Source organism: Pundamilia nyererei, unplaced genomic scaffold (genome assembly GCF_000239375.1).
Source record: "Pundamilia nyererei isolate P.nyererei 1_Seehausen unplaced genomic scaffold, PunNye1.0 scaffold00220, whole genome shotgun sequence".
NCBI classification, from domain to species: domain Eukaryota; kingdom Metazoa; phylum Chordata; class Actinopteri; order Cichliformes; family Cichlidae; genus Pundamilia; species Pundamilia nyererei.
The window spans coordinates 294,152-317,656 of record NW_005187621.1 but is presented as its reverse complement, the minus strand read 5'-3'; the positions used below and the strand labels follow the sequence as shown (position 1 = coordinate 317,656).

General features: G+C 40.7%; 1 protein-coding gene across 8 annotated transcripts in view; it reads left to right on the top strand.

The window, feature by feature from the left end:
- agap1 (ArfGAP with GTPase domain, ankyrin repeat and PH domain 1) overlaps nucleotides 1-23,505 on the top strand; it is a 173,734-nt gene that overhangs the window by 73,931 nt on the left and 76,298 nt on the right. For 5 of the 8 annotated variants that reach the window (XM_013914732.1, XM_005748364.2, XM_005748362.2 and 2 more), the window contains 6 exons: nucleotides 7,319-7,377; nucleotides 8,469-8,556; nucleotides 14,253-14,267; nucleotides 15,966-16,051; nucleotides 16,214-16,355; nucleotides 19,989-20,123. In XM_013914732.1, coding sequence (XP_013770186.1) covers nucleotides 7,319-7,377; nucleotides 8,469-8,556; nucleotides 14,253-14,267; nucleotides 15,966-16,051; nucleotides 16,214-16,355; nucleotides 19,989-20,123 — 525 coding nt within the window. The remainder of the gene's footprint in view (nucleotides 1-7,318; nucleotides 7,378-8,468; nucleotides 8,557-14,252; nucleotides 14,268-15,965; nucleotides 16,052-16,213; nucleotides 16,356-19,988; nucleotides 20,124-23,505) is intronic. The other 3 variants (XM_013914733.1, XM_005748365.1, XM_005748361.1) reach the window with 1 other exon arrangement.

The window sequence follows — 23,505 nt, the reverse complement described above, 5'->3', positions numbered from 1 at the left end:
GTGTGATCACCCGTGTGTACACCTGTGAGCATGGACGCGCTTGTTTTTTGTTTTTTTAAAAGGTTCCTTCATGTAATAATCTGCTAGAGGGTGTGGGGGGGCCACAGCCCCGTCCTCCAGGGCGTGGATATTTTTAACACTGGAGTCTGTGGGGATTGACTCACTTTTAGAGTCAACCTCAAATGGACATCAGAGGAACTGCAGGTATTGGCACCTTGACCTGGGGTTCTGTTTGTAGTTTTCAGCCTGCTTGATTTATGAGAAGTTTTAAAAATGATTGTTTTCACTATTCGTTGAAACTTTATAGATATAGTTAAGCACTTTAGTTAAGCTGCAGCTAATAATTACTAATTAATCTGCTGGTTGAAGCTCATTGGCCTGCATATTTCTGGCTCCAATCCCCAAATCTTTGGCTGATGTTCTCCACAAACTAATAAAAGGAAGAGATCAGGGTTAAAAGAAGGTCCTCAAAGAGTTTCTGGAACAAAACAAAGACAGACTGTCAGCGCTGTGATTTATGATGAAGTAATATTTATTAGTATTACCTGCTTCTGGAAAACGGTACAATGCTCCAGCAGAGAGCTGGTTTTAGTCTTTGTAGAGGCCCAGGCTCTTTTTGTGTTGCTGGTTTATTGAGTCCAAACTTCTGAATGTTTAGTTGACTGAAGCCAACATCAATTCCAGATGGATTACCATCCGAGGCGCACCTCATTTATACCCGACTGTCTTGCTTTGTTGTCCCTTCTGAGCAGATCTCTGCCTTTTTATAGACATTTGGAGCGCGCTCAGTTTCAGTTGTGTTCCAGGTAACTCGTCCATGTCAGCCTCAGTCTGGAATCGCAATGTTTTGACAACAGGCTGATCTCAGTTTGTCCTGTTAGAGTTCATTTAAGCACAAAATCTCTGTCTCTGTGGATAAAGTTGAGCTGTAATCGTAGCACTTCTGTTGGTGTTAAAATCCAAGACGAAAAGTCTAAATATTAAATAAAGCCCGGCTGCTTTTATTTGCCTCATTTTGTCTTTTTTTAAAACTCTACATTTCCCTTTTCGTATTTTTCGCTGTGCATGCCTGAAACCCTCAGTTTGACCTCGGCTGCAACTCGGAGACCTTGTTGGAGCAGGTTTTCAGATCTTAGAGACCTGTCTTTGTTATCTTGTTTTCTGCTGTTGTGTCTTTGTCGCCATGTTTCTGTCTTCCAGCTGCCTTCATCTAAACACACTGACGTGGTGTGGCCTTTGAAAAGCACAAATATGTCTCTCAGTTTGAGTGAATATTTAGGAACCGAGGCTGAGTTTAGCAGTTTGTTTGCTTTTTGCCTTCAGGTTTGCATTTTTCATTGATTAAAAGAGTTCTGGATCAGGTTAAAATGCCTTTAAAGTCCATAAAGTTAGAGTGGAGTCAGCTTTAAGATTTTTTTATTCATTAGGTTAAGGTTCGGGACCTGGTTTTAGCAACTGTTTATAACTTAGTTTAAACTAGTCCTTACATAAGCTTTTTGGAATTAAAAGGTAGCTCCTAAATCACTGCCACATTCAGGATCAGTACCAGCACAAATTTTATTTTGTACATTTGTGAGTTTAATCTTGTAAATGTACACCTAATTTTCAGAAATTTTCTTTAGAAAATCAAGAATTGGGAAAAATCTTTAAGTTTATAATCTTGTAAAGTGGTGAGAACTTTTTCTTTGCAACTGAATCTGGGAGTTTATTCTTGTAAATATTTGAGCTTTTCCTCATAGATTTACCATTTTATTCAAATAATGTTTGATTTTATTTCTACTTCATAAAAGTTTGCAGTCATACAGTTGTAATAAACAGTTTCTGAAGGTTCATTTTTGTTAATTTATTGCTTTATTCTCATATTTCTTTCCTCGTAAATTTACAGGGAAAATGTTTGCCAGTCCAGATTATTCGAAAATCTAGATTAAAGATTTTAGGCTAGCTCATTTTAGCCTGCATGTAACCCAATCATGCTCAAAATGTGATTTAATACTAGAACTACAAACACCTTGACCTTTACATAGGAATTCAAACATCAGCCTCACAGAGATTACTTTAAAACTAACTGGTAGGATGGACATAAACGAAAGTCTGCAGCGTGTTTAGTTTGATGTTAAATACAATCTAGAGTAAGAAGGAAATAATCCGTTACTCAATCCAATCATTTCATCAATCTGAATCCAGGGAAAGATCTTGGATTCAGTTTCATGGTTTCGTTTAGTTTCTTTCAGGTGAAAGCTGTTGGAGTCTGCAAATTTTATGTTTAAGGGACTGTAGCTTGTATTTATTATAGCTTAAAGCTCTTTAGTTCTTTGTATTCAGGATCTAAAATCTTTGGTTCTGGTTTAGTTCTAGAGTTCCTGAGGTACAGCCACCTCTTAGAGATAATTTTTCTTGCTTTATTCCTTAAAACTCTGATACTTAGGGTTGTTCAAATAGGGTTCAGATGTTTGAATTATTGAAGAGACGTGGCTTCTTGAGAGTTTTGTGTTGAAAGTGTATCACCAGAAAGCTAAACGACCTTGGCTTCTTCATGTTGAAGGTCGGAACTGAAGGTAAATGTTGAAGTTAAACAATTCCTCTTTATAAAGAGAAACAAAGATGTGTCGTCTCATACATGTTCCCCATCTTTCTGAGGGAGAGCGGAGCATAAAAATAGAGACAAACGAGTGAAATGAAAGAGAATTAATGAAGGAGATTATTCTGGAGAGAGCCAGGAGTCCTGATGCCTCACTTTGAAGGCCTCCTTCCTTTCTTTCTCTGCACAGAGGGATGGAGTGATGGAGGAGAGTTTTAGTCCCATGACGCTCGCTCTCATTTCCAAGTTTTTCCTCCCTGAGTGATGACGAAGCAGAGGAGCTCTCCATTTCCTTTTCCCATGGTCTTCGTCCATCTGTTTCACTCCATCTGCTGTCTTTTCCCCTTCGTATCTTACCTGTTGTCCTCTTCTTTTCTCCTCCGTTTGTTTCAGGTGGAAGAATAACATGTTTTTCTAATCATCCTTCAAATGTGATTAGGTTAAAACATGCAGCACATTTAGCATTTAATCATTTCCCCCTTGTCATCTGGTCCACCCTTTCTTTCTCTTCCTTTGTGCTATTTTATCCCATTAACAAAAAACAGCCATGACACTTTAAAATAAAGCAAAGTCTGCCTGTGTTGCATTTCCACATAATCCAATCTTAGCGTTTTTACAAGGTCAAAACACACGCTTTTAAAACTTAACCATTATTACATCATATTATTACTATCTAGAGCAGGGCGATATGACCAAAAATATTTATCACGATATGAAAATTTGCGATAACGATATAACTGATGTGACAGTTTAACCAAAAGGCATTTCCAGTGGAAATTGTCCGACATATCCTCAGCATAACCATGTATATTATCCACAAAACTTAAAAAGAGGTTATACACACACAATACGGTAATATTATGTTGAAGCACAGTACGGATCACTCTGCGAGGCTCCTGCCTACGATAGCCGTAATGCTCTGACAAGCAATCAAGCGGTGCGGCTTCGTAGCTTAACAAAGTCGTACTAAAACATCTGACAGATTTTCAAGCGCCGTGTACGACATAAAATCGTTTCGAGGTCAGTAAACACAACCAGACTTCATACATAAGGCACACGGGATTATAAGGGACACTGTCGATTTTCAGAAAAATCAAAGGATTGATTTTAAGTGTGCCGTATTTTCCAAAAAGCACGGTAATAACGACGGCCCGCTAGCATGCGCTACCAAAAATAGTGCTTTGTTGCTTTTCTGATGGATGAAAGCTAAACCAGTTCCACACCACTGAAGTTGCAGCATTTTCACAAACCAATTCTGGTTCATCTGTTTCATTCAACGATCCGCTTTCGCCCTTCTCATTCTGCGTCGCCGCCACGTGCCTATGAAAACAAAGGCACTGCGCACGCGCGCTTTACCCATATTCTATCGCGATATTTCATTTTCTTATTGTTTCTCCAACATTACACCAGTATTACCGTGAACTGTATGATATAGCCCAGGCCTATTACCATCATTACATTACCATTACATGTTAAAAGGCTTTCCTTTTTAAAGTGTGGTCTTGAAATGAGTGAAGTCTTTCATACTCCATAATCTGGAGTACTTTGTAATCAGTAATCAGAATAAGTGATGAACCCATCTCATAATTTTGACAATTTAATCTCAGATTTTTTACTTTACCTCATGATTCTACCTTCATCTGATCATTTTAACTTTCTAATCTCAGAAAGTTTGAGAGTCTTGGAAATCAAGAATTTCGACTTGCTACATCAGAAAAAGAGCAAAAAAGTGTCCTGTGGTGGTATAAACCTTTCACTCTGCCTTTTAAGTGGGTAAACAATAAATCACTTAGTGGATGTTTGCTTTTATTGAGCGTGAAGCTGTAGTGGAGGAAAGGAGGTGTGTTGGGTTTCTAACTCATGACCTAATTTTGGAGATTCCGCCTTCATGTAGTCAGGCCGTGATGGAGTCGTATCATCCACCCACAGGCCCTCTGTCTCCCTCTTCCTCTCAGCCTCGTAAATACGACACGTTGACGGATTGATTGAGTTCAGGTGTTCCTCCCACGCGCTCCCAGATGCTTTCGCTTCATCTCATCTGGACTTTCCCTCTTCTTGCAGCACAGATTCTTTCAGTCGACATTTGTGTTTCTGTTTCTGTGATGACCCCTCGGCAGCCTGGAAGTAGACTAAAAATACCAGATCGTAGCTAAGGGCGGTCATCACAAAACACGACAAAGCATCATCACTGTGCAGATGTTAGTCAGTGGTCTTCTCAGTCATAAAAAAAAGTCCCAAATCAGCTCCAAAGGTAGATCAGTGCAGCCTGAAGCTGTCGTATTTCTTCCTTTAAACCCGGCCTCACCTCCCAGTTCAACCACCAGCTGATGCTTCGTCAGCCGCTAACCATCTCCTCGCTTTGCTGGTGCATCATACTGGGAACCAGCAGAGGGGAACTGGAGGGCTGTGATGGAAAACAGGAAGCAGCTGGGTCAACATCCTGCCTGGCAGGGAGGGAGGGGTCGGCCCCGACACAGGCCGCCGTTTGTTGAGTGGGTGAACAATGTCCCCCTCTGTGTGCCCGCCAACCAATCGAGACGCTCCTCTCTGGATGGTTTCCAGACAGATGAGATGTTGGCAGCAGCAGTTTGGGCTCATTAAAGGGAGGAAAGAGGAGCAGTCAGGATGCTGTGTGGTGGAAAGTCAGTGGTTTTTAAGCTAAAATGAGGAGATTAACCTCCTAACACCCGAACTCTATCATGGCATGCATTTTTAATTTTTCTTTGCTATTTGGGCTGATTGGGACCTGATGAATGTAAAAACAAAGAATTACCAGATTTTTGCTTGATTGCCTAATTTTTGTTTCTGAGAAAAATGAGATCCACATATGAGGACATTAGTTTTAAATTTCGTTAGAACAGTGGCAGTATAATGTCCTCGTTAGTGGACATCAGGCCCTTGTAGAGAAAAATTAAGTATTTTGGTCTAGACAACCGAAAACGTGCTGTCCACATATGTGGATGCCTAGGAGGTTAAAATTCAGAATTGAGACAAAAATGTAAAAAAGAAACTACATTAAAACATCAGAAACCAGCTGAATCAAAAGAAAATAAATTTATTGAGATATTTATTAGTTTTCTGTCAGTCTTTTTCCTCCATAGGGAGCATCGCACACTCTGCACGAAAACTGTCAGTGTGAGTCTCAGGTATCAATGCGTTAGAAAACCAGTGTTTCATGGGGCTTTTAGCACTTCCTGTCAGTACTGTGTAGTCTGAGGGTCTGCAGGCTGACACAGATTGCTGCAGATGAATTAGTAAAGAGGGGCTGGAGGCTCTAAGTGGCTCTGGCCCACTGGCCTACTTAACGGCAAGCCCGAGGTGTCTCAGAGTCCAGCAGTTTTAAAGGAGCCTGCGGTGGGATGACGGCTACAGAAAACATCTGGACGCCTCACGTTTTCTTTTTTATGAAAGGCGTTCATCAGCAGTTACTGAAATACAGCTTCTTTAATGATAAACTCAGAGGTTAAAGGTCGCACATCTCTATGCAGACTGAAGAGATTCCCCATATGTGACCACAGACATGTTAATGTCAAAGTATTGAAATTAAGTTGTATAAATATAAATATTTTTAGATTGAAATGCCAATTATGACTAAGTTTCAATATAGATGAAATTAAAATGTCCCAATTTTGTGATTTCAATATGAGTTGAAATGTGACTTTAAATATTTTGATTTTATTTGTTGTATCTTATCCAGTAAAGTTTGTTTGAGGCTTTGAAACATTTTCTATTTACTTGATAACAGAACTTAAAGAACTACAGCTCCATATTGAATACTTTAAAGGTGTGTTAGAGTACCTTTACTGTACGGTTTTTAGCTGACTGTAGAAAACAAACAAACCCAGCTCTCTGTAAGAGGCCACATTCTTTCAGTGGGAGGGCCCAGATTTGGTCCACGGGCCTGTGTTTTCTCACTGCTGGTGTTTTGTCCTGTTTGAAGTGTGTGTGTGTGTGTGTGTGTGTGTGTGTGTGTGTGTGTGTGTGTGTGTGTGTGTTCTTAAAACCACAGAGTGTTTTTGTTAGAGAGCCGTCTCTGCAGTGTGAGTGGAAACGACCTCCCTGATAATACCAACATTATCGCACTCCAATAACACACACACACACACATACACACACACAGTGCAAGTGTGTGTGTGTGGTTTGACATCATTTGGCCTCCGCCCTCCTCATTTCCCATGACCTCTGACACTCGGCACCTCAGATGGTTGCAGGAGTTAATTTGTGGGGAACCTTTAGAAGAATTTAGAATACAAATATTTTCTCATCTACTGATTTTGTCTTTATTTCCTGATTCTAACATTTGATTGATTGATTCTAAGATTAAAGTGCTTAAAGAACATATAGATTAATGTAAGTTGATCTCCCTCTTAATGGACTTATACGTTTTTATATAGTGTTATTTTTTGGTTGCTTTTAACCTTTGTATTTTCTCAGCTGTGGTTCTTCATGGTTCTTCTGTACCATGACGGTATTTCTGATCGTGTCCTGTTATCGTGTTCAGTCTGCTGTGACTTTTGGCCTGGTGTTGGTCGTCTGTCAGCTTTAACAAGCCTCTTCTTCCTCTTTGTCACCCTTAACAAGCCTCTTCTTCCTCTTTGTCACCCTTGACACCACTGAGGAGGAGCTGATTGGCTGCCTCGTTACTCCATCAGGCATTTTTAATTCCATTTTTTCCCTGAAGGCATCACATGTTCCTCACAGTTTAATAATGTGTGTTTTTTCTTTCTTTGTGTCTTCCAGATGCGTTTGTAAACAGTCAGGAGTGGACGCTGAGTCGGACGGTGCCCGAGCTCAAAGTGGTGAGTTCAGAGCGTTAAAGGGGAGGGGGTCACCTGTCCAAGAGTCAAGCTTCAGTGGGATGGCATACCACTATGGAGATCATTTCCTGCCAAAACTTAACAAAAATCCCAACAAACAAACAACAAACAGAAACATTAAAGAGATTTATTTTTTAAATGTCGAGATTGGCTGCTGTTCAGGGGAGCAACTCAATGTAAAGGTGCTCTAAGTATTTTATTTTGAAGATTTAGTTACTTCTAAAAACCCGACCTGGACTTCTGTCTCACGATTCCTGACTTGTAGGCTTTAGGACACTACAAGAAGTGAATACACGAAGATAACCAAACAGATGTACAATTTTGATCATTTTAACTTTGAAGATTAAATAAAATAAAATAAAATAAATGATGGATGTTAAAATTGTGAGATTAAAATTTCATAAGTTAAATGTTTTGAGATAAAAGTTTAAAAACATGTTGAAAATGTAATTCAAAAGTTAAAATGATTAGATGAGATTAACTATGAGGTCATGTCAAAATTATGAAAGTAAAATGTCAAAGTTGTGAGATTATAACATCAAAATTAAAACAATACATCACAACCATGAGAAGCAAACTTTAAAAGCAAAATGTTAAAATAAAGTCAAATATTTACGTTAAGTATAAAAACTATAAGACCAAAATATTAAGCTCAGAGATAAAAGTAAAATATTACATTTTATGTCTAAACTGTCAAAATTATGATATAACTTAGGGACTAAAAAAAAAGCTTTTATAGCACAATATTAAAATTTAAAGATAAAAGTTAAATATTCACATAATGTATAAATATTTTAAGAGTAAAATATCAATATTTTCATTTAACTAAAATTTAAGTTGAGATTATTATGGGCCTAACAAATAAAAAATTACTATGATTCATATTTCATTTCTGCTGAAGCATTTGTTTGTCCACTCACAGAAGCAGTAACAGCTCCATGTGCTTCAATTATATCATCTTCACCAGCAACACTAGAAAACTTTTAAAACCAGTATGAGTTCCTGTTGATGGAGTGATTACAGTCTGCTGAATGTTTTAGGAGATGCTAACTTCCCTTCTGTCTCCCCCTCAGGGCATTGTGGGTAATCTGGCCAGTGGTAAGTCAGCGCTGGTCCACAGATACCTGACGGGAACGTATGTCCAGGAGGAGTCACCAGAGGGTAAGAACATCATAGCATGTCTGTCTTTGTTTGGCTGGACCAGCTATTTCTTCTTCTTCTTCTAATAAAATGGCAGAGCAGTCGTCCGCCTTCTCAGACTGAATCAGTCTAAAACACAGAGGAGAAAATAATGAGCGGATTAAACGTCATTTAACGACCTCCTTACAGCACAGGCCTAACCAGCAGAGCGAAAAAAAGCTCCTCAGTCAGGCTCAGAAGCTTTCCAAGTCGCATTAAAAAGAGATTTCACTCCACTTTTGGGAGAAAGCTGAAGTGGTTTTTTTTGGGTTCAAATAAACATTTGTAGAGTTTGAGATGGAGCTGAATCACCGCAGGAGGCTTTAAATGATCAGATCTGCTGGTGTAATGCCGATCTGTCAGCCTGTTAGAGGGAAAATATATCAATATAAGCAATGAGTGACTGAAAATGAATACTGAGTGAGATGAAAACAGCAGAAAGTGACATTAAAAAGTCAAACTTTTATTAGATATTTGTTCTGCTTACTGAAAAACCAACAAGTTTGACCTCTTTGGGGCGTGAGCGTGGATTTAAAAAGTGAAGAAGAAGTGATTTAAGCATAACATCGCGCTCAGTTGCTTAATATCTGAGAAACAGTGAACACTCGAAAGGTTAAACTTCTCTGCTGGCTGACCCAGAATCACTTATGAAACTTTAAAGATGACTTTTTGTCTCAGAGAAAAGATGAAGCCCTACTTTCCTCCGGTGTCTCAACTCACTCGCCCTGCAGGGACGGCCATATTCCTCATGTAATATTAAAGCTGCCCACACACACACTGTTACTGTACAGGACGGCAGGGTCCTCAGGCACAGACCCACTTTACTAAACCCGCTTTAATATTTCAGCACATGAGCTGTTTCCTCTCAGGGATCCTGCACGCACAGCCAAGGCACTTTCTGCTCACTTTCCTTTATCAATCACACCGACAGACGCTGCAGCGCTTTTACTTTTCATTCATTCATCCTTCTACTGTCCAGAGAGGTGGTGCACCGAACTCACAGTTCAAACCACTGGTGAGGAGCTTTAAGCTCGAGTTGTTTAGTTGAAGCAAAAACGCTTCTTTATTCCCTCAGAAAAAAAAACAAAAAAACTGCATCTTTCTGATAACTAACAGGGGCGATACCTCTGCCTGTATATAGAAATCAATGGCATGTATGGAGGACCAAACTTGCCAAAATAAGCAAGCCAATAACACAAATTATGCCATTAAATGCACCTATAAAAATATTTAAAATGATTGCCGTCTTTCACATGAGACATAAATGTTTTTTTTCTTATGTATTATTTTTTTCTGTTTTCCTTTTTTTTTTTTTATCTGTCTTTATTTATACATAAGTACGTCATTACGTTTAGAACTTTTAAATTCATCTTGCAGCTGCTTTTATGTTTACTCATCTTTATATTTATTTTCCAAGTTATTTATTTTTATCATCAGTGTTTTTTATTTCTTTTTTAATTTTGGCAGTTTTGGTCCTTCGTGCATAACTAAAAATATATATTTATGAAGCCTGACACCAAGTTTTAAAAAGTTTTTAAAAGAGCTAAAAGAAGAATATGCAAAGGATGAAAATCCAATAGTTAAATCAAAATCAAAAGTTTATAACAGCTTCAAATCAAGTCTGAAAACAGTCTAAAACTAGTAAATATATAAATTAAAAGTCCAAAATAAACTCTAAATAACCCAGACCAGGTCCATAAAGTCCCCAAACAAACACAAAAGAATTTAAAACAAGATCTTTTATTGTTTCATTTCTTCTTTGTTGCTTTTACTTACCATGATTGCCTGAACGTTTTTTGTTCTTAATCTTTTCACTGTACATTTTAGTCCAAAACCATTTTCCAAAATTAACAAAAAATGGCAAAAATCAGGTCAGAACCACAATCCAAACACAAGTCTACAATTAGGCCCAAATTCGTTGACATCAATTTGTATATCAAATATCAAAATATCAATATCAAATTACTCTAAAAACGTCTAAAATGATGACCAAACTCCGTCTGAAATCAGTTCTTACATGGTCCAATTTAATGAACCCAAAATAAGTCCCGAACACCCCAAAACAAAGTCTAAAAGCAGTAAAAATCAGTCTAATATATTTCAATAAATATTTTCAAAACTCGTGTCTATGCTCAGTAACGTTAACATATTTTTAAAGAAAGTTTTATTTTCTTCACTATTTCCTTGTTTTGGTTTTAGTTGCGTTAGTGCTCAATACCCTTCTTTTCGCTGTCCTTTCACATTAAAAGCTTTAAGTTGGCTGACCAGATGAAACTCCGTTACTTTAAAACCTCTGCAGAACGTTTTGAATTTTTCAGTCTAATTAAAAATGCTGCAGCCAGAAGTCTTCAGACGGAAGAGAGTCAAAGAAGTACTTTGGCTACTTTTGAGGGTCCGCTGTGGAGCTGCAGCTAATTACCCCCTGCCGACCTCTTTGTGTATTTAAAGCCTTGAAAACCATCAAACATGGTTTATTTGGGAAGAAACCTTTGCTGCTTTTGTTATGTTGTTATGTGGGGACCCACCCCGAAATCAGCCCGCAGACCAATTTTAGCTGCTGGTCCCTCTGCGGAGAGACTTCGAAGTGTGGGAGGCAGGAAGAGGAGGAGGTTTATTTTTTTTAATTTAATACGCCTGCAGAGAGGTCGATCAAAGGTCAGCTGATAAGAGGGGACCCCAGGGACTACATTAAAGCACAAAAAAGAAAAAAACTACAAGCAGAGCAAAGACAGCTGGGAGAGAGTTGGTGGCGATGGGGAATCCCAGAGCAGATAACTTCACGCTAAAACATGAGAAAGTCTTCCACGGTGGTGACGTTCTCCTCAGTGTCGTGCTGCTAAATGCCCGGCGGCCTCCCGCCTTAATTACACTGCAGCGCTGCCAAAAGCAACACGACACGGCTTTTCGAGCAGGTCCACATACCACATTCAAACAACGGCTCCCCCTTATCTCTTATCGAATTACTTGGCACCATTGCCCGTCGAGGAAGCGGCGATTCAAGTCCAATTAAATTATAAAAAAAAAGGAGATAAAAAGCTTTTCTGAAATCGTTGCATAACCACAGAGAAATAAAAGCAGCCCAAGGGGGAAAGCTGTTTTGAAATTCCTTGGATCTAAAAATACGCCGGCTGCCTGGATTCCCATGGCGATTGATTGGGAGCGGAGTTGGTGGCTTGCGAGCGGCGAGGCGACCGCAGCGCCATGAAGCCACCGACCAGAACTATTCTGAGGCTGCAGGCTGGAGCCTCGCTGCTGCAGAGGGAAAAAAAGCTTCATCGCTGACTCAAAAACATGCAGGTTGCCCAGATTTACCTCTGTGGTGCGTTTAAGGACTGTCAGAAATGCCCAGATTTATTTCTATTTCTAAAGACTCTGACACTTTGCAGAGAGGGAAATCCTGCAGAAGCAGCACTGATAGTTTGAGAAAAAGTCCGACTGAGACTGTTTGTACAGCAGCACATGGGATCCATTACAACAGGGAGAGAGAGGGGAGCTATGGTTGGGAAATCACCCACAGCCACCAAACTAATGCTGCTGACTGTGGTTTGAGGAGCTGCCGCTCTCACAAGCAGCCAAACATCATTCACAGATTCTATTGTTCTCGTGGCTTTAACGGAAAAAGAAACGCTGGGAGGCATCAACAAAGTCTCCAGTCCAGTCTTTCCAGAACAGTCATTAAGTTTTATTTTATTACTCTATTATTATTTTTGTCAGGTTTACACAGACATGTGGAGAGGCAAGCTTTGGTTCAGTCTGCGATTTGTCAGAAAAGAAGGTGACACCCCAAAAGTTTAGTTCATTATTATTTATTCTTCAGTGATCGTACCAGAAGGAGCAGGAGTACAGCTCTGAACATCCAGTCACGAAAAACAATCTGCGGCTACAAGAAGTCAACAGAGTCTCAGCATCAAGGAGTCATAGAAGACACACGTGTATTTAAAAACCTCAGATTTAATCCTGCCCATAAAAACTTTTCTCTTGCCACAAGGGGTCACCACAGTGGGTCGCTCTACATGTTTAATTTGGCAGATTGTTATGCTGGGCAACTTTCCTGACGCAATCTCAAACGGGATTAGTGTCTCCGGCTGGAATCTAAGCAGTGACAGGTGAGTATGGTGGCCACCACACAAGGCAAAGATTAAATCACCTCCCAAAATTTCCAAATCTGAACCTAAAAAATTTACAAGAAGTCCTAAACATATTCCAAAATTGAATCCAAAACTTACTCAGTCCCGAATTAAGTTTAAGTCAAACCAAAACCCAGTTCAGAATCATCCAAACCCCTAAAGAGTTAAAAATCAGTCTTGAATCAAGTCCCAAGGTTAAACACCACAAAAAAGTAAGTCCAAAAACCAGATCACTAAATCAGAATCTCAAACTGAAAAATGTCCAAAATTTACAACAAAACGACGTCAAAGTCAATTTAAAACAGTCCAAAATGATTCCAATCAAGTTCTTAAAGAGTCCAAAATCAAAGTCTTGAATAAAGTCCCGTAGTAACTGAAACAGCCCAAATCTAAATCTCCAGTAAGTCTAAAACAATTCAAAACCAGATGATTGTAAGTCACAAATCAAGTTCAAATGCTGCAAAGCCACCTCCCAGAAAATTTCAAATCCAAGTGCAAGTTTTAAAGGGCCTCAAACTAATTTTAATAATAATTTCAACCCACAGTTCAAAATCAAAGTCTTAAATCAAGTTCCAAATAACTCAAACAGCACAAAATTAAGTCCCCAGTAAGTCTAAAACAGTTCAAACACAGACCCAAATCAGAGGACTAAAGTCGAAAATCTTCCAAACCATGTCCCTGAATAGTCCATAATCAAAATGTAGAATGAAGTCGGTTTTTAAATGAGTCTAAAAGCAGCTTAAAGTCAAGCCAGAAAAAGCTTTTTTTTTTTTTTTTAAAAACATAAATAAATAAAAATCTACTCACCAAAACCACAACTCAGAAAGTCAAACTTTCTAAATACAGTCGAGTTCAAACAACTGAAAACTAAGTAAACTGTAAATCTGAAACAGTCCAGATGCAAAACATTTAGGAAAAAACATAAAGAAAAAACTCTGAAATGGTCCCAAAACATAGTTGATAATGAAAACAGTCTAAGGTTGATTTCCTGCTGCCATTAGGTATCTTTAGTGTAATGCTGGGGCGGGGCAGCATGTTAAAGCTTTGTACTCGCTGGCTCTTCCACATCATTACTCATACAGAGAAAACACGTTCAGCATGTTACAGAATGGCAAAGAAATCCAAACGTCTTCGTTCAGCTCCAAGTTTGCTGAAAGTGATTAATGTGACCTCAGCAATGTCTAATGACTCAGCGTCTTTGTATAAATCTGCAGTAACGAGGTGGTGACAGTGACATAAATGAACCCAAACTCATGAAGGAAAGCGGTCCATCCTTCCTCTCACCTCTGTCCTCCTCTTCCTCTCAGAGCTTTTCTCGTGTTTACGTGTTTGTTTATTCACTGCTTTGACCTCCAGCTGACTGCAAATGAAACTGTGTACTGTTCTTTACTGCTCTTTCTACTTCTTCTTCTCTCTCGTGTCCTCTCTTTGAACCTCTCTCAAACACCTTCCTCGCTGTCTCCTGATTGGACTGTGCATGCATTAACTGTGGCTGTTGTTTTGCTTTTTGTTTCCTCTCTTTCTTCCTTCGGGGCTGATCTTGTACAATAGCTGACGTGGATGCAGGTAACTATCCTTCCTCTCTCCTTCACCTGTCCATCCCTCTATCCTTCGATCCATCGCCTCATTGGTTCAGACAGCAGCACGTTGAGATCAGCTCGGGTTCAGCACCGCGTCTCATCTCCGCGTCATCAAACAACCGCCAAACATCACGCTGCACGTCTCCAGGGATTTAACTGCTTCATCTTTCATTTTTGTTTTTTGTTTTTTTACATGTTTGTACAAATAATTTCATCAAGTCAGATTTGAAACATCTGGATTATTTAATGCTTCCAGCTGCTGAACCTGAAGCTGAACTCGATTGGCTGCGGCGACTGAATGTGTAGCTCCGCCCCCTCATTATCTAATCATATTTTTTCTCGCCTCCATCCTCATCATGTTCACCTGCTTCACTGATTTTCTTCCATCTTGATCAAAAAAGGTGAACGATCTTAGATTAATTTCAGATCACTAGTGAACCATTTTTCATGTTTAGTAATAAATCCGTGTTCACTTTCCTTTTTCTGCCTGTTTAAACTCCAAAGGATGAACTTATGACTTTTTATTTTTCTTTAAAGAATCAATAAGTGATTCTATTAACCGATTAAAGAGAAAATCGTAACACTGGAGACTTTAATTGCATGTGGGGATCAGTCAGCTGTGTTTATGATCCTGTTTCGTACGTTTGTTCCTATAATGGTGCAGAAGTAAGATGACTTGATCAGTGAAGACATTAGTTACATGTTAAAGGTATTAATCAGTTTATCAAGCTGGACTCATCGCAGAATGACCACAGACACACACACTGTAAATAAAAGATCGACATCCACTGTCATAAGTTGTGCTGATGCACTCCTCAGAAGCTTTGAGGGCTCTTATTGTGAAAGGCAGCCCCTCTCACAAAAATTAGCTCCTCTTGACGCAAATATTTAACGTCAGGGTAAAGAAAGGGCAAGTGATGGAAACATGTCCACTTCCTGTGCTCGCCGCTCTCTAAACATCTACTGTGTTATTACTGCAGCTGCGCTAGCTCGGCCACGCCATCCCAAGATCAGCTGAGAGAGAGAGAGAGAGCCCGAAATAACACCGGTGACTTCCTGTAAATGCTGAGGAAGAGACGCTCGTTCCCACAGTGACTTGCCACACTGCTGTTTATATTTGTGTCAAGAGTGGAGTTTCTTAAAGCAACAGCAAGCTCGGAGATGAACGGTCAGAGCACAACAAAATGCACGAGTTCAGGGTAGAAAGAGGCAGAAGCTGTCAGATCATCAGTGCTCCTGATGAGATGTTCCAGGTCCTCAGTCATCTGCAGGCACCTGTTACAGCAGAACATCAGGTGGGAGCAGGAAGCTCCTCCTTCTGCCCCCCCTGGATTTTTGACCCTGTTTGAAGCTGGTTTTTAGAGCAGTGTAAGGCACTGAGAGGCTTCCGTATTGCTTAAATGTGGTCACAGCCACAGACTGTACATAAAAGATGGCTTACCCCGTTTTGTGTTTTTTTTTTTTTTTAACCCTTAGTGTTTTTCGCTCTCAGCTGCTGGTTATCTCCGTCATCCCCCCATATGTATTAGTTTACTTTCCTGTCCAATCACCTCCCTCCTGTGTAGCGTTCATCATCTCACACTCGATCAGCCCGATCAATCGATGATCGGTTCCACCTCCCTGTAGATCAGACCTCCTCCCACCGCTGGCATCGCTGTTAGTAACCTGTGTGTCTTTTCTGCAGGCGGGCGCTTTAAGAAGGAGATTGTAGTGGACGGTCAGAGTCACCTGCTGCTCATCAGAGATGAAGGAGGCCCCCCGGAAGCACAGGTGGGTACTGCACCTCCTTCAGACTGGACTGTGAGAACACTGTGAGCCCAGAGAGCCCGGCATTTTTGTTAGGCTGATATTTGTGAGAAATAATGATTTTATGCTTTAAATAAAGTTTGGATTTACAACCTTGTTTGTGTGTGTATGCGTGTGTGTGTGCAGTTTGCGTTATGGGTGGACGCAGTCATCTTTGTCTTCAGTCTGGAGGACGAGATCAGCTTTCAGACTGTTTATCACTACTTCAGCCGCCTCGCCAACTACAGGAACACCGCTGACCTGCCGCTGGTGCTTGTCGGCACACAAGGTACCACACACACACACACACACACACACACACACACACACACACACACACACACACACACTAGCCTCTGTATAAACACCAAATCTTTGTATTGTTTAAAACTACTTGATGGGGTTTATTTTTAGTCCCTAGCAGGAAGCTCTCTCTTTCTCTCTGGACAGTCTGCTTTTCTAGAGCTTTGCTACCACCTAGTGGTGCACAATCCTAATTGCAGCTGTAAACTTGACTTCATTGTCTCTGATTAGCATTTTGTGGCTGCTGTTAACTTTAAGTTTATTCCTCCTTTTCTTTATTTGTATTTTATGCACTCATAAAAGTATTAGAAAAAATGTCTGCCCTGCAAACTGCCGTTATTCTACATAGATCCAGATATAGGAACCATAAAACTGAGAAGACACAGCAGGAAAACATCAGTAGATTTGTAGAGTGTTTAGGCTGAACGCTGGCCAATCCGCGCATCAAAGGACATGAATAATTCTTTGTCGTTACAGTTTTGTCTTTATTATCAGTCTGAACTGAAAGTTATTCCTCTGTTTGGACATTTTAAGGCAGCATTTTCATTTGTTTTACTCTTAATGGATCAGTTAATCCAATAAAGTAATGATCTGATTAATAAACAGTTGAGTCAAAGCTCACCATGGTAACTGATGCTGCTCCTGACCTGGTGATTTTATTTTTGGGTTTAAAATCATCTGGAAGCAGCACATTTTTATTTACAGCATGATTTTAAAAAACTTGATAAGTTCTCTGCTGGAAGAATGTGTTTTAACTAGAGATGGCACGATACCGATTCTGATATCATAAATTTGGATATCTGCCGATACCGTTATGAATCCGATATAGCGTATTTTGTAATCAATAAAACTGTTTTTTTTATAAATATCTTGCTGCATTTTGTATAAGTTTATACTCAAGTTTTAAAAAACAAGAGACTGAAGCTATTCTGTTATACCTGTATGCAAAAAATACACTGCACCCAAAACATTTTATAGTTCAGCAACACTGATCAATCTAATAAATTCAAACCTACACCAACCTCCCTATTCTGGCTTTTTATAGAGTACTTACCTAACTAACTAATAGGGTTGCCAACTCCCAGCAAAAATATTAGGGAACCACCGTCCGCCTTTAATCGATGGAATCACCTTTAATTTAATGCATGTGTAAAACAAATGCACAGAAATCAATTATTTTCTACAATAATTAAATAGATTCAACATCTTTCTTCAACAGAATTACAGACTGCACAGATGGTACCTTCCCAAAGGAAAAAATACTATAGCTTACTAGGGTATATTAGACTTATTAGTTACTATATGCAATAATGGATTTCTATACATTTAATCAGATGACCACTTTTGTTGTAAGATAATTATTTATTCAAAGTTTTTAAATGACATAACAAAGAAAAACATTTCTTTGTGCCCCCCTTTCCCTGTTAATGCCCAACCTGGCCCCCGACAAAACTTTGCTAGACCCGCCCCTGCACAGTTACCAGCTGTCAGCTACGTAGAAAAAGGATCCTGGTGTTATTTGTCTCTCAGAAACAGTTCATAACTTCCCTTCAACTCATTCATGTCACCTAAAAGGTAAACCTGTTTCTCCATCACCTGTTCAGCTGTGATGATCCAGTAAGGACATCTCCTGGTTTCATCTTCATGTTTCCCTTTCACCACATATACAAACACATATCATGACCAGCAGCTTTTACAGCTGTGGCTCCAGCAAACATCAGCTGATACTAGAAAGTAACATTAAATCCATTCTAACAACAGCTCATCAAGCTTAAACGTGCTGCTGTTGTTTATCCGCTGGTCTCCTCTTTCTAGCGCAAAGTGGGCGATAAACAAACAAGAAAGACGGGACTTGCGACAGAAAAGCCGATCAGCTGATCATTGATCAGTTTCATGTTTGAAGTAATAACAGGAGAGGGAGGGGGACTGAATGAGAGAAGAAGATGCAACTGCGCAGCAAAGACAGAATAACTCCAGCTTTGTGTCTACTTTTTAATTCTAACTGAAGTACGAGACAAATCGCTTCCTTTTCACTTCAATATGGAACTGCGATGGGCAGTCCATCTGTGGCTCAATATATCAGTTGTTAACTTAACGTGGAAATACTATGCGAACATTCAGGGATGAACTTACACACTTGTTTTACTCCTCTGGGATAGTTTTCGCCGAGATGAAATGCCGCAGTTAGGAAGCATGTAGCGAGGCTCCAAATGCTCCAACAGACCACCGACAGGTCTCGCAGACAACAGCCGCTCTATCACGTGACACATACTGCTCCGATGCGCCGAGCTGGGTTACGCCAAGTAGCATGTTTTGTGAGGTGATTTTGTGATACTTTGGATCGGATTACATTTTTTATTTCTCTCCGATATCTGATCCAGTAATTTAGGTCAGTATCAGACCGATACGATACGTAATATCGGATCGGTCCATCTCTAGTTTTAACATGTCTGATTGGTGTAGGGGCACTCATAGGGATGATTTTCTGAGGAAGAGAGCCTGAAGCAGGTAGCAAAGAAAGATGAAAACCACCAGCATGATACCTGTTATCTCCTGCTGGGGTTTTAGGTTTTGTTGAGTCAGCCAAAAAACAATGAAAGCCTAGCTGTGTTGACGACTCTTGACTCTTGAAGCAGAGTCCTGCTGTGCTGTTACTGAGCTGAAATCTTGTATGTATGAATGTATTTACAGTCTCACTGAGTTTGTCCCTGTAAGCTGCAGGCGGGGAGAAAAACACCAGAGAGCACAAATATTCTCCACAAACGAGCAACAATAAAGACCCAGTGTTTGTGTAATCACTGAAATCATCTCAGGACGCCGCTTCCACATTCTGATATTCATTTCCAGCCGCAGTTAAAGTTACCTGTATAACATCTGCCTGCCTCTGTCAGCCTTTTTTCCTGGTGTTCACCTGAAAAAACCAACATGAACCCATGTTGAGTTTAACAGCCAGCACATCTAAGAGTTGGTTCTACATTCTTTAGCAGATAGGTTAAATAAAACAGAGGCAGGTACAGTGATAACATGAGCAATTACTTTGACACATGTGGTCCCTCAAACATTAAAACAGGAGGAAACGTCTTTAAACACAGGACAGGTTCTTCATGTCACCTCCAGTGACATCTGAGTCATTTTAAAGTAATTCTAGTGTTGTTCATGGAGGCGTTCATTCCTTAAAGTGAAATACTCTCGTATAAATAATTACAAATATTACTAATAGATGTTATTTGGCAGATTTTTGCATGATTTGTTACTACCTATTTTGTTGCACTTGGAAGTAGCTTAATCCAAACGTGCTTATTACTCTCATAACCAGCAGATGGCGCCAGAGTACTGCTGAAGTTTTCCTAGTTAAAGTCTGGGCTCTTGTTTCTTTTCACCTTCATGAGCCACAGCGCTGATGTGGAGGCGTTCCTTCTGATTCTACAGGCCAGAATTCTAATAAAATACATGACTGAGTCAGTCTTACGGCTTTTATTATATTTATGACACCTTATATACCTACATTAGGGTAAACGCCTGAATAAAAATAGATTGGTGCCTTTGAGTTTCTTTCTTTTACTGTAAAATGTGGATTTAAAGTTAGACTCATACTCTTTCTTTGTCATTTCCCTCTCAGACGCCATCAGCTCGACCAACCCGAGGGTGATCGACGATACCCGGGCCAGGAAGCTCTCCAACGACCTCAAACGATGCACCTACTATGAAACCTGCGCCACCTACGGCCTCAACGTGGAGCGAGTCTTCCAGGATGGTAAGCAGCCATCTGTCAGGGAAAAGTGTCCAACACGACCGGGAAACCAGAGTCCAGTCCTCTGGGAAGGTGACATTCCTCCCCGGCACACTCCCTCCTCCTCCTCCAACGTCCCGGCCGGAGCCATTCGAACGCTCTTAATCACACATCAATTAAGACTTAAATGGACCCGCTCAGCTATTTAGCTCAAACCGAACAGCAATTAAGTTTTATCATAGTGGGGGGAGGAAGGTGGGGGGCTACAAAAAGAGACGATTCCCCAACGGGATTAATAAAAGAATCAGACATTACAGCGGGAGGAAGGACAAAGAGGAGGAGCAGGAGAGTGTCCGGAGCCGTCAAGGTCCTGACTGACCCAGACACTGCATGCACATCTGCATTAAATGAGTGAATAAATATGTGATCTGATCTGTGTCTAAGTCACAGTGACACAAAGACACAGTGTGTTTAGGTAGGTAACTGACAAACAGTTTAACAACCTTTACTGAACAAGAGCAACCTGTGATTTCTGAGGGTGGATTTCCCCTGTTCAAAGTCATTCTGTGGTGTAGTTACTGGGAAGAAGCCATAAAAAGTGACGTATCTTTAGTTAAGTCCCAATTAGAAGCCTCAAACCTCAATGTAACTGAGCTTTAGGTTTGTGAAGTATATCCCCTGATGTTTGGCGTCTTCCTTGGTTTGAAGCCCCCAGTTTACAGTGTTGCCTCGGCCATTCTTCACGTATTGGTTCATAGGTTCATTGCGTCTGAAGGCCCAAACTTACGATGCCACCTCCACCATCTTAAGTCGTTTGGTGCTACATGTTTGGTTCAGTATTAGACTTTCTGGGCCCAAACTGTGATGCGAGTCCTGACCGTGATTTTCTTTGTGTTTGTGATTTTGTCTGAGGCAATTTCTTGGGTGATTCATTGGATCTGAAAGCCCAAATTTGTGATGCTCCTTCATCCACATTTAATTTTTGTGTCCATGAATTCTTCCCGAGTTGTTTTTTGCTGGATGTTTGATATGGTTTGGGACTTCCTTGGACTGAAGCCTTATGAACCCAGACGACCTCTGCCGTGCTTCACGTCTGGGTTCATGAATTCACCTCAAGCCACCTGGCACGAGACTTCCTCGCTATGGAGGTCCAGACTTATGATCATCTCATTACTGAGTTTCAGTTCTGGGTTTGTGAAGTTGTCTTACATCATTTGATAATGGACGTTCCAGGCAGGAGCCAAGAGGGCTGTTTTTGAAATACCACCTGCACCTGTGGTTTCAGCTTTTTGTCCTGCCTCCTGCACGCTCTCCACATGTAACACGTTCATTTCTATTTCCAGTGTGAGGATGCATCGAGACAGGATTTCTGGAAACCACCAGTTCATGTGTGAAAGTGTCTAAAGACGTCATAATTTATTTCTGCTGCACCAACAAAGATTTACCAAACTGTGAACTTGGCCCTACAACATGAGTATGCGTACGCAGTTATGTTTCACCACTGCTTGTGTTACGTCCCAGCAGCAGCAGTAGTAGACTGAGAAGTCTTTGGTTGATTGGACTGAATCACCCAGATGATCGTTTGTTTGGCTTTCTGACATCACCAATGAGTGATGAAGGCCTTTAGCTCCTACTCTTTTACCCATCCTGCTTTGTGCTGTGTGACTGCAGTGCTGAACCTCTTTCAGACATTCAACAGGAGCATTTTCAAATGTTTGATCGCTCTGAATGCAACAGTTTTAGGACAGAAAGACACAAATCTGTGAAGCTGAATCATCAACAGGAGCAAACAAAAAAGCGGCAGAAAGGTTTCAGGAGAAAAGTTTTTTCTCTCTCTCTTATTGCAAATGGTAAACCCTGCGGCTCATTTTTCACACTCTGAGAGCACATTAATAAGAAGAGAGGCAGCAGAGACGTTAATGAAGCGGCGGGCGGGCGACCGGTCGGCAGGCGCGGGGTTAACAGCTGTAATTAGAGAGAGAAATGGATGACACGGACTCAGCGGTTAATTAGCAGCGACTCTGACGGCCTCTGGCTTCTTTCGCGTCCACCTGAGTTTCACTTTGAGCGGGTCTGATCAGATTCTGCCGCTCAGGCTCGGTTTACAGGGTTATAGGTTTGCTCTCTGACTGATGACGACGAAGAGCAGGGAAATCTGTCGTCCGCTTTACGATTGTTTAATGATTCACAGCTTAACCAAAGCCTGAGGCAGACATTTAGCAATCAAAGTCACAGAAATAAAAATATGTCAAGGTGAGGTAGATGGACTGCATGTTAGTGCAGAAAACTTCATGTACTGAGATGGAGCCCAGATGTTAAATACTTCATTTTCAAACTCCTGATTCTGGATTTCAGAGACGTTCTCTTCAGTGTTGACCCGCCCACAGGTGACCAACCATGCTGTGATATGAGGCTGAATCCAGAGCTAACCTGACGATGGTTTGAGGTGGAATGAGCGTGACGAAATAAGGCGTTTGATTGCTTTGTTTTGATCCTGGATGCAGATTTTAACAATAAAAGCCCTGCTAATGATTTAAGGCAGGGGTGGGCAATTCCAGGCCCCAAGGGCCAGTGTCCTGCAGGTTTTAGATCTCACCTTGGGTCAACACACCTGAATCACATGATTAGTTCGTTACCAGGCCTCTGGAGAACTGCAGGAGCTCATTTAGCCATTTAAATCAGCTGTGTTGGTTCAAGGATACATCTAAAACCTGTAGGGACACCGGCCCTCGAGGCCTGGAGTTGCCCACCCCTGATTTAAGGGCATTTCATATGTAAATTTTAGCTTGTAGTCATCACATCAGGTGACATGATCACCTCTTAACCTGCTTGTTTCATATCTCCCGCAGATCTTTGGCTCATATATAAACTTTTCTGTACGGAAACAGAAGTTAAGCTGAAAAAGAGGCAGGTGATCCCCTCTGTGCAGCGTCGCCTCATTTCAGGGGAACTAAGAGTATTTCTTACATCTCTTAATTTCATGCTTTTGCATTTATTTTTAATCAATAAACTCAAAACAGACAAAAATGTTGTAAAGGATATAAGAAAGTATCATCGGCTTCTTCTTCAAATCAGGTTGAAATAGTTTAACGCTCAATGCAGTTCATCTATGGGGACTACTTTCTGTGGCGGATGAAGTCCCTGTAAAGTGCAGCGTGTGTGTGTGTCTGTGTGTGATGAGACAGCATGTCCAGAGAAGGAACAGACACAAGTCTTCATCCATCATCTGTGGGCAGTCATTGCTGAGTGTGTCCTGCAGGGGGCAGTGCAGCAGCAGCAGCAGAGGCTCGAATCCTCAGAGGAGCGAAACACTGCAGACTTTTAATTGTAAGAGAAGAAGAGCTGCTGTGTGTGTGTGTGTGTGTGTGTGTGTGTGTGTGTGTGTGTGTGTGTGTGTGTGTGTGTG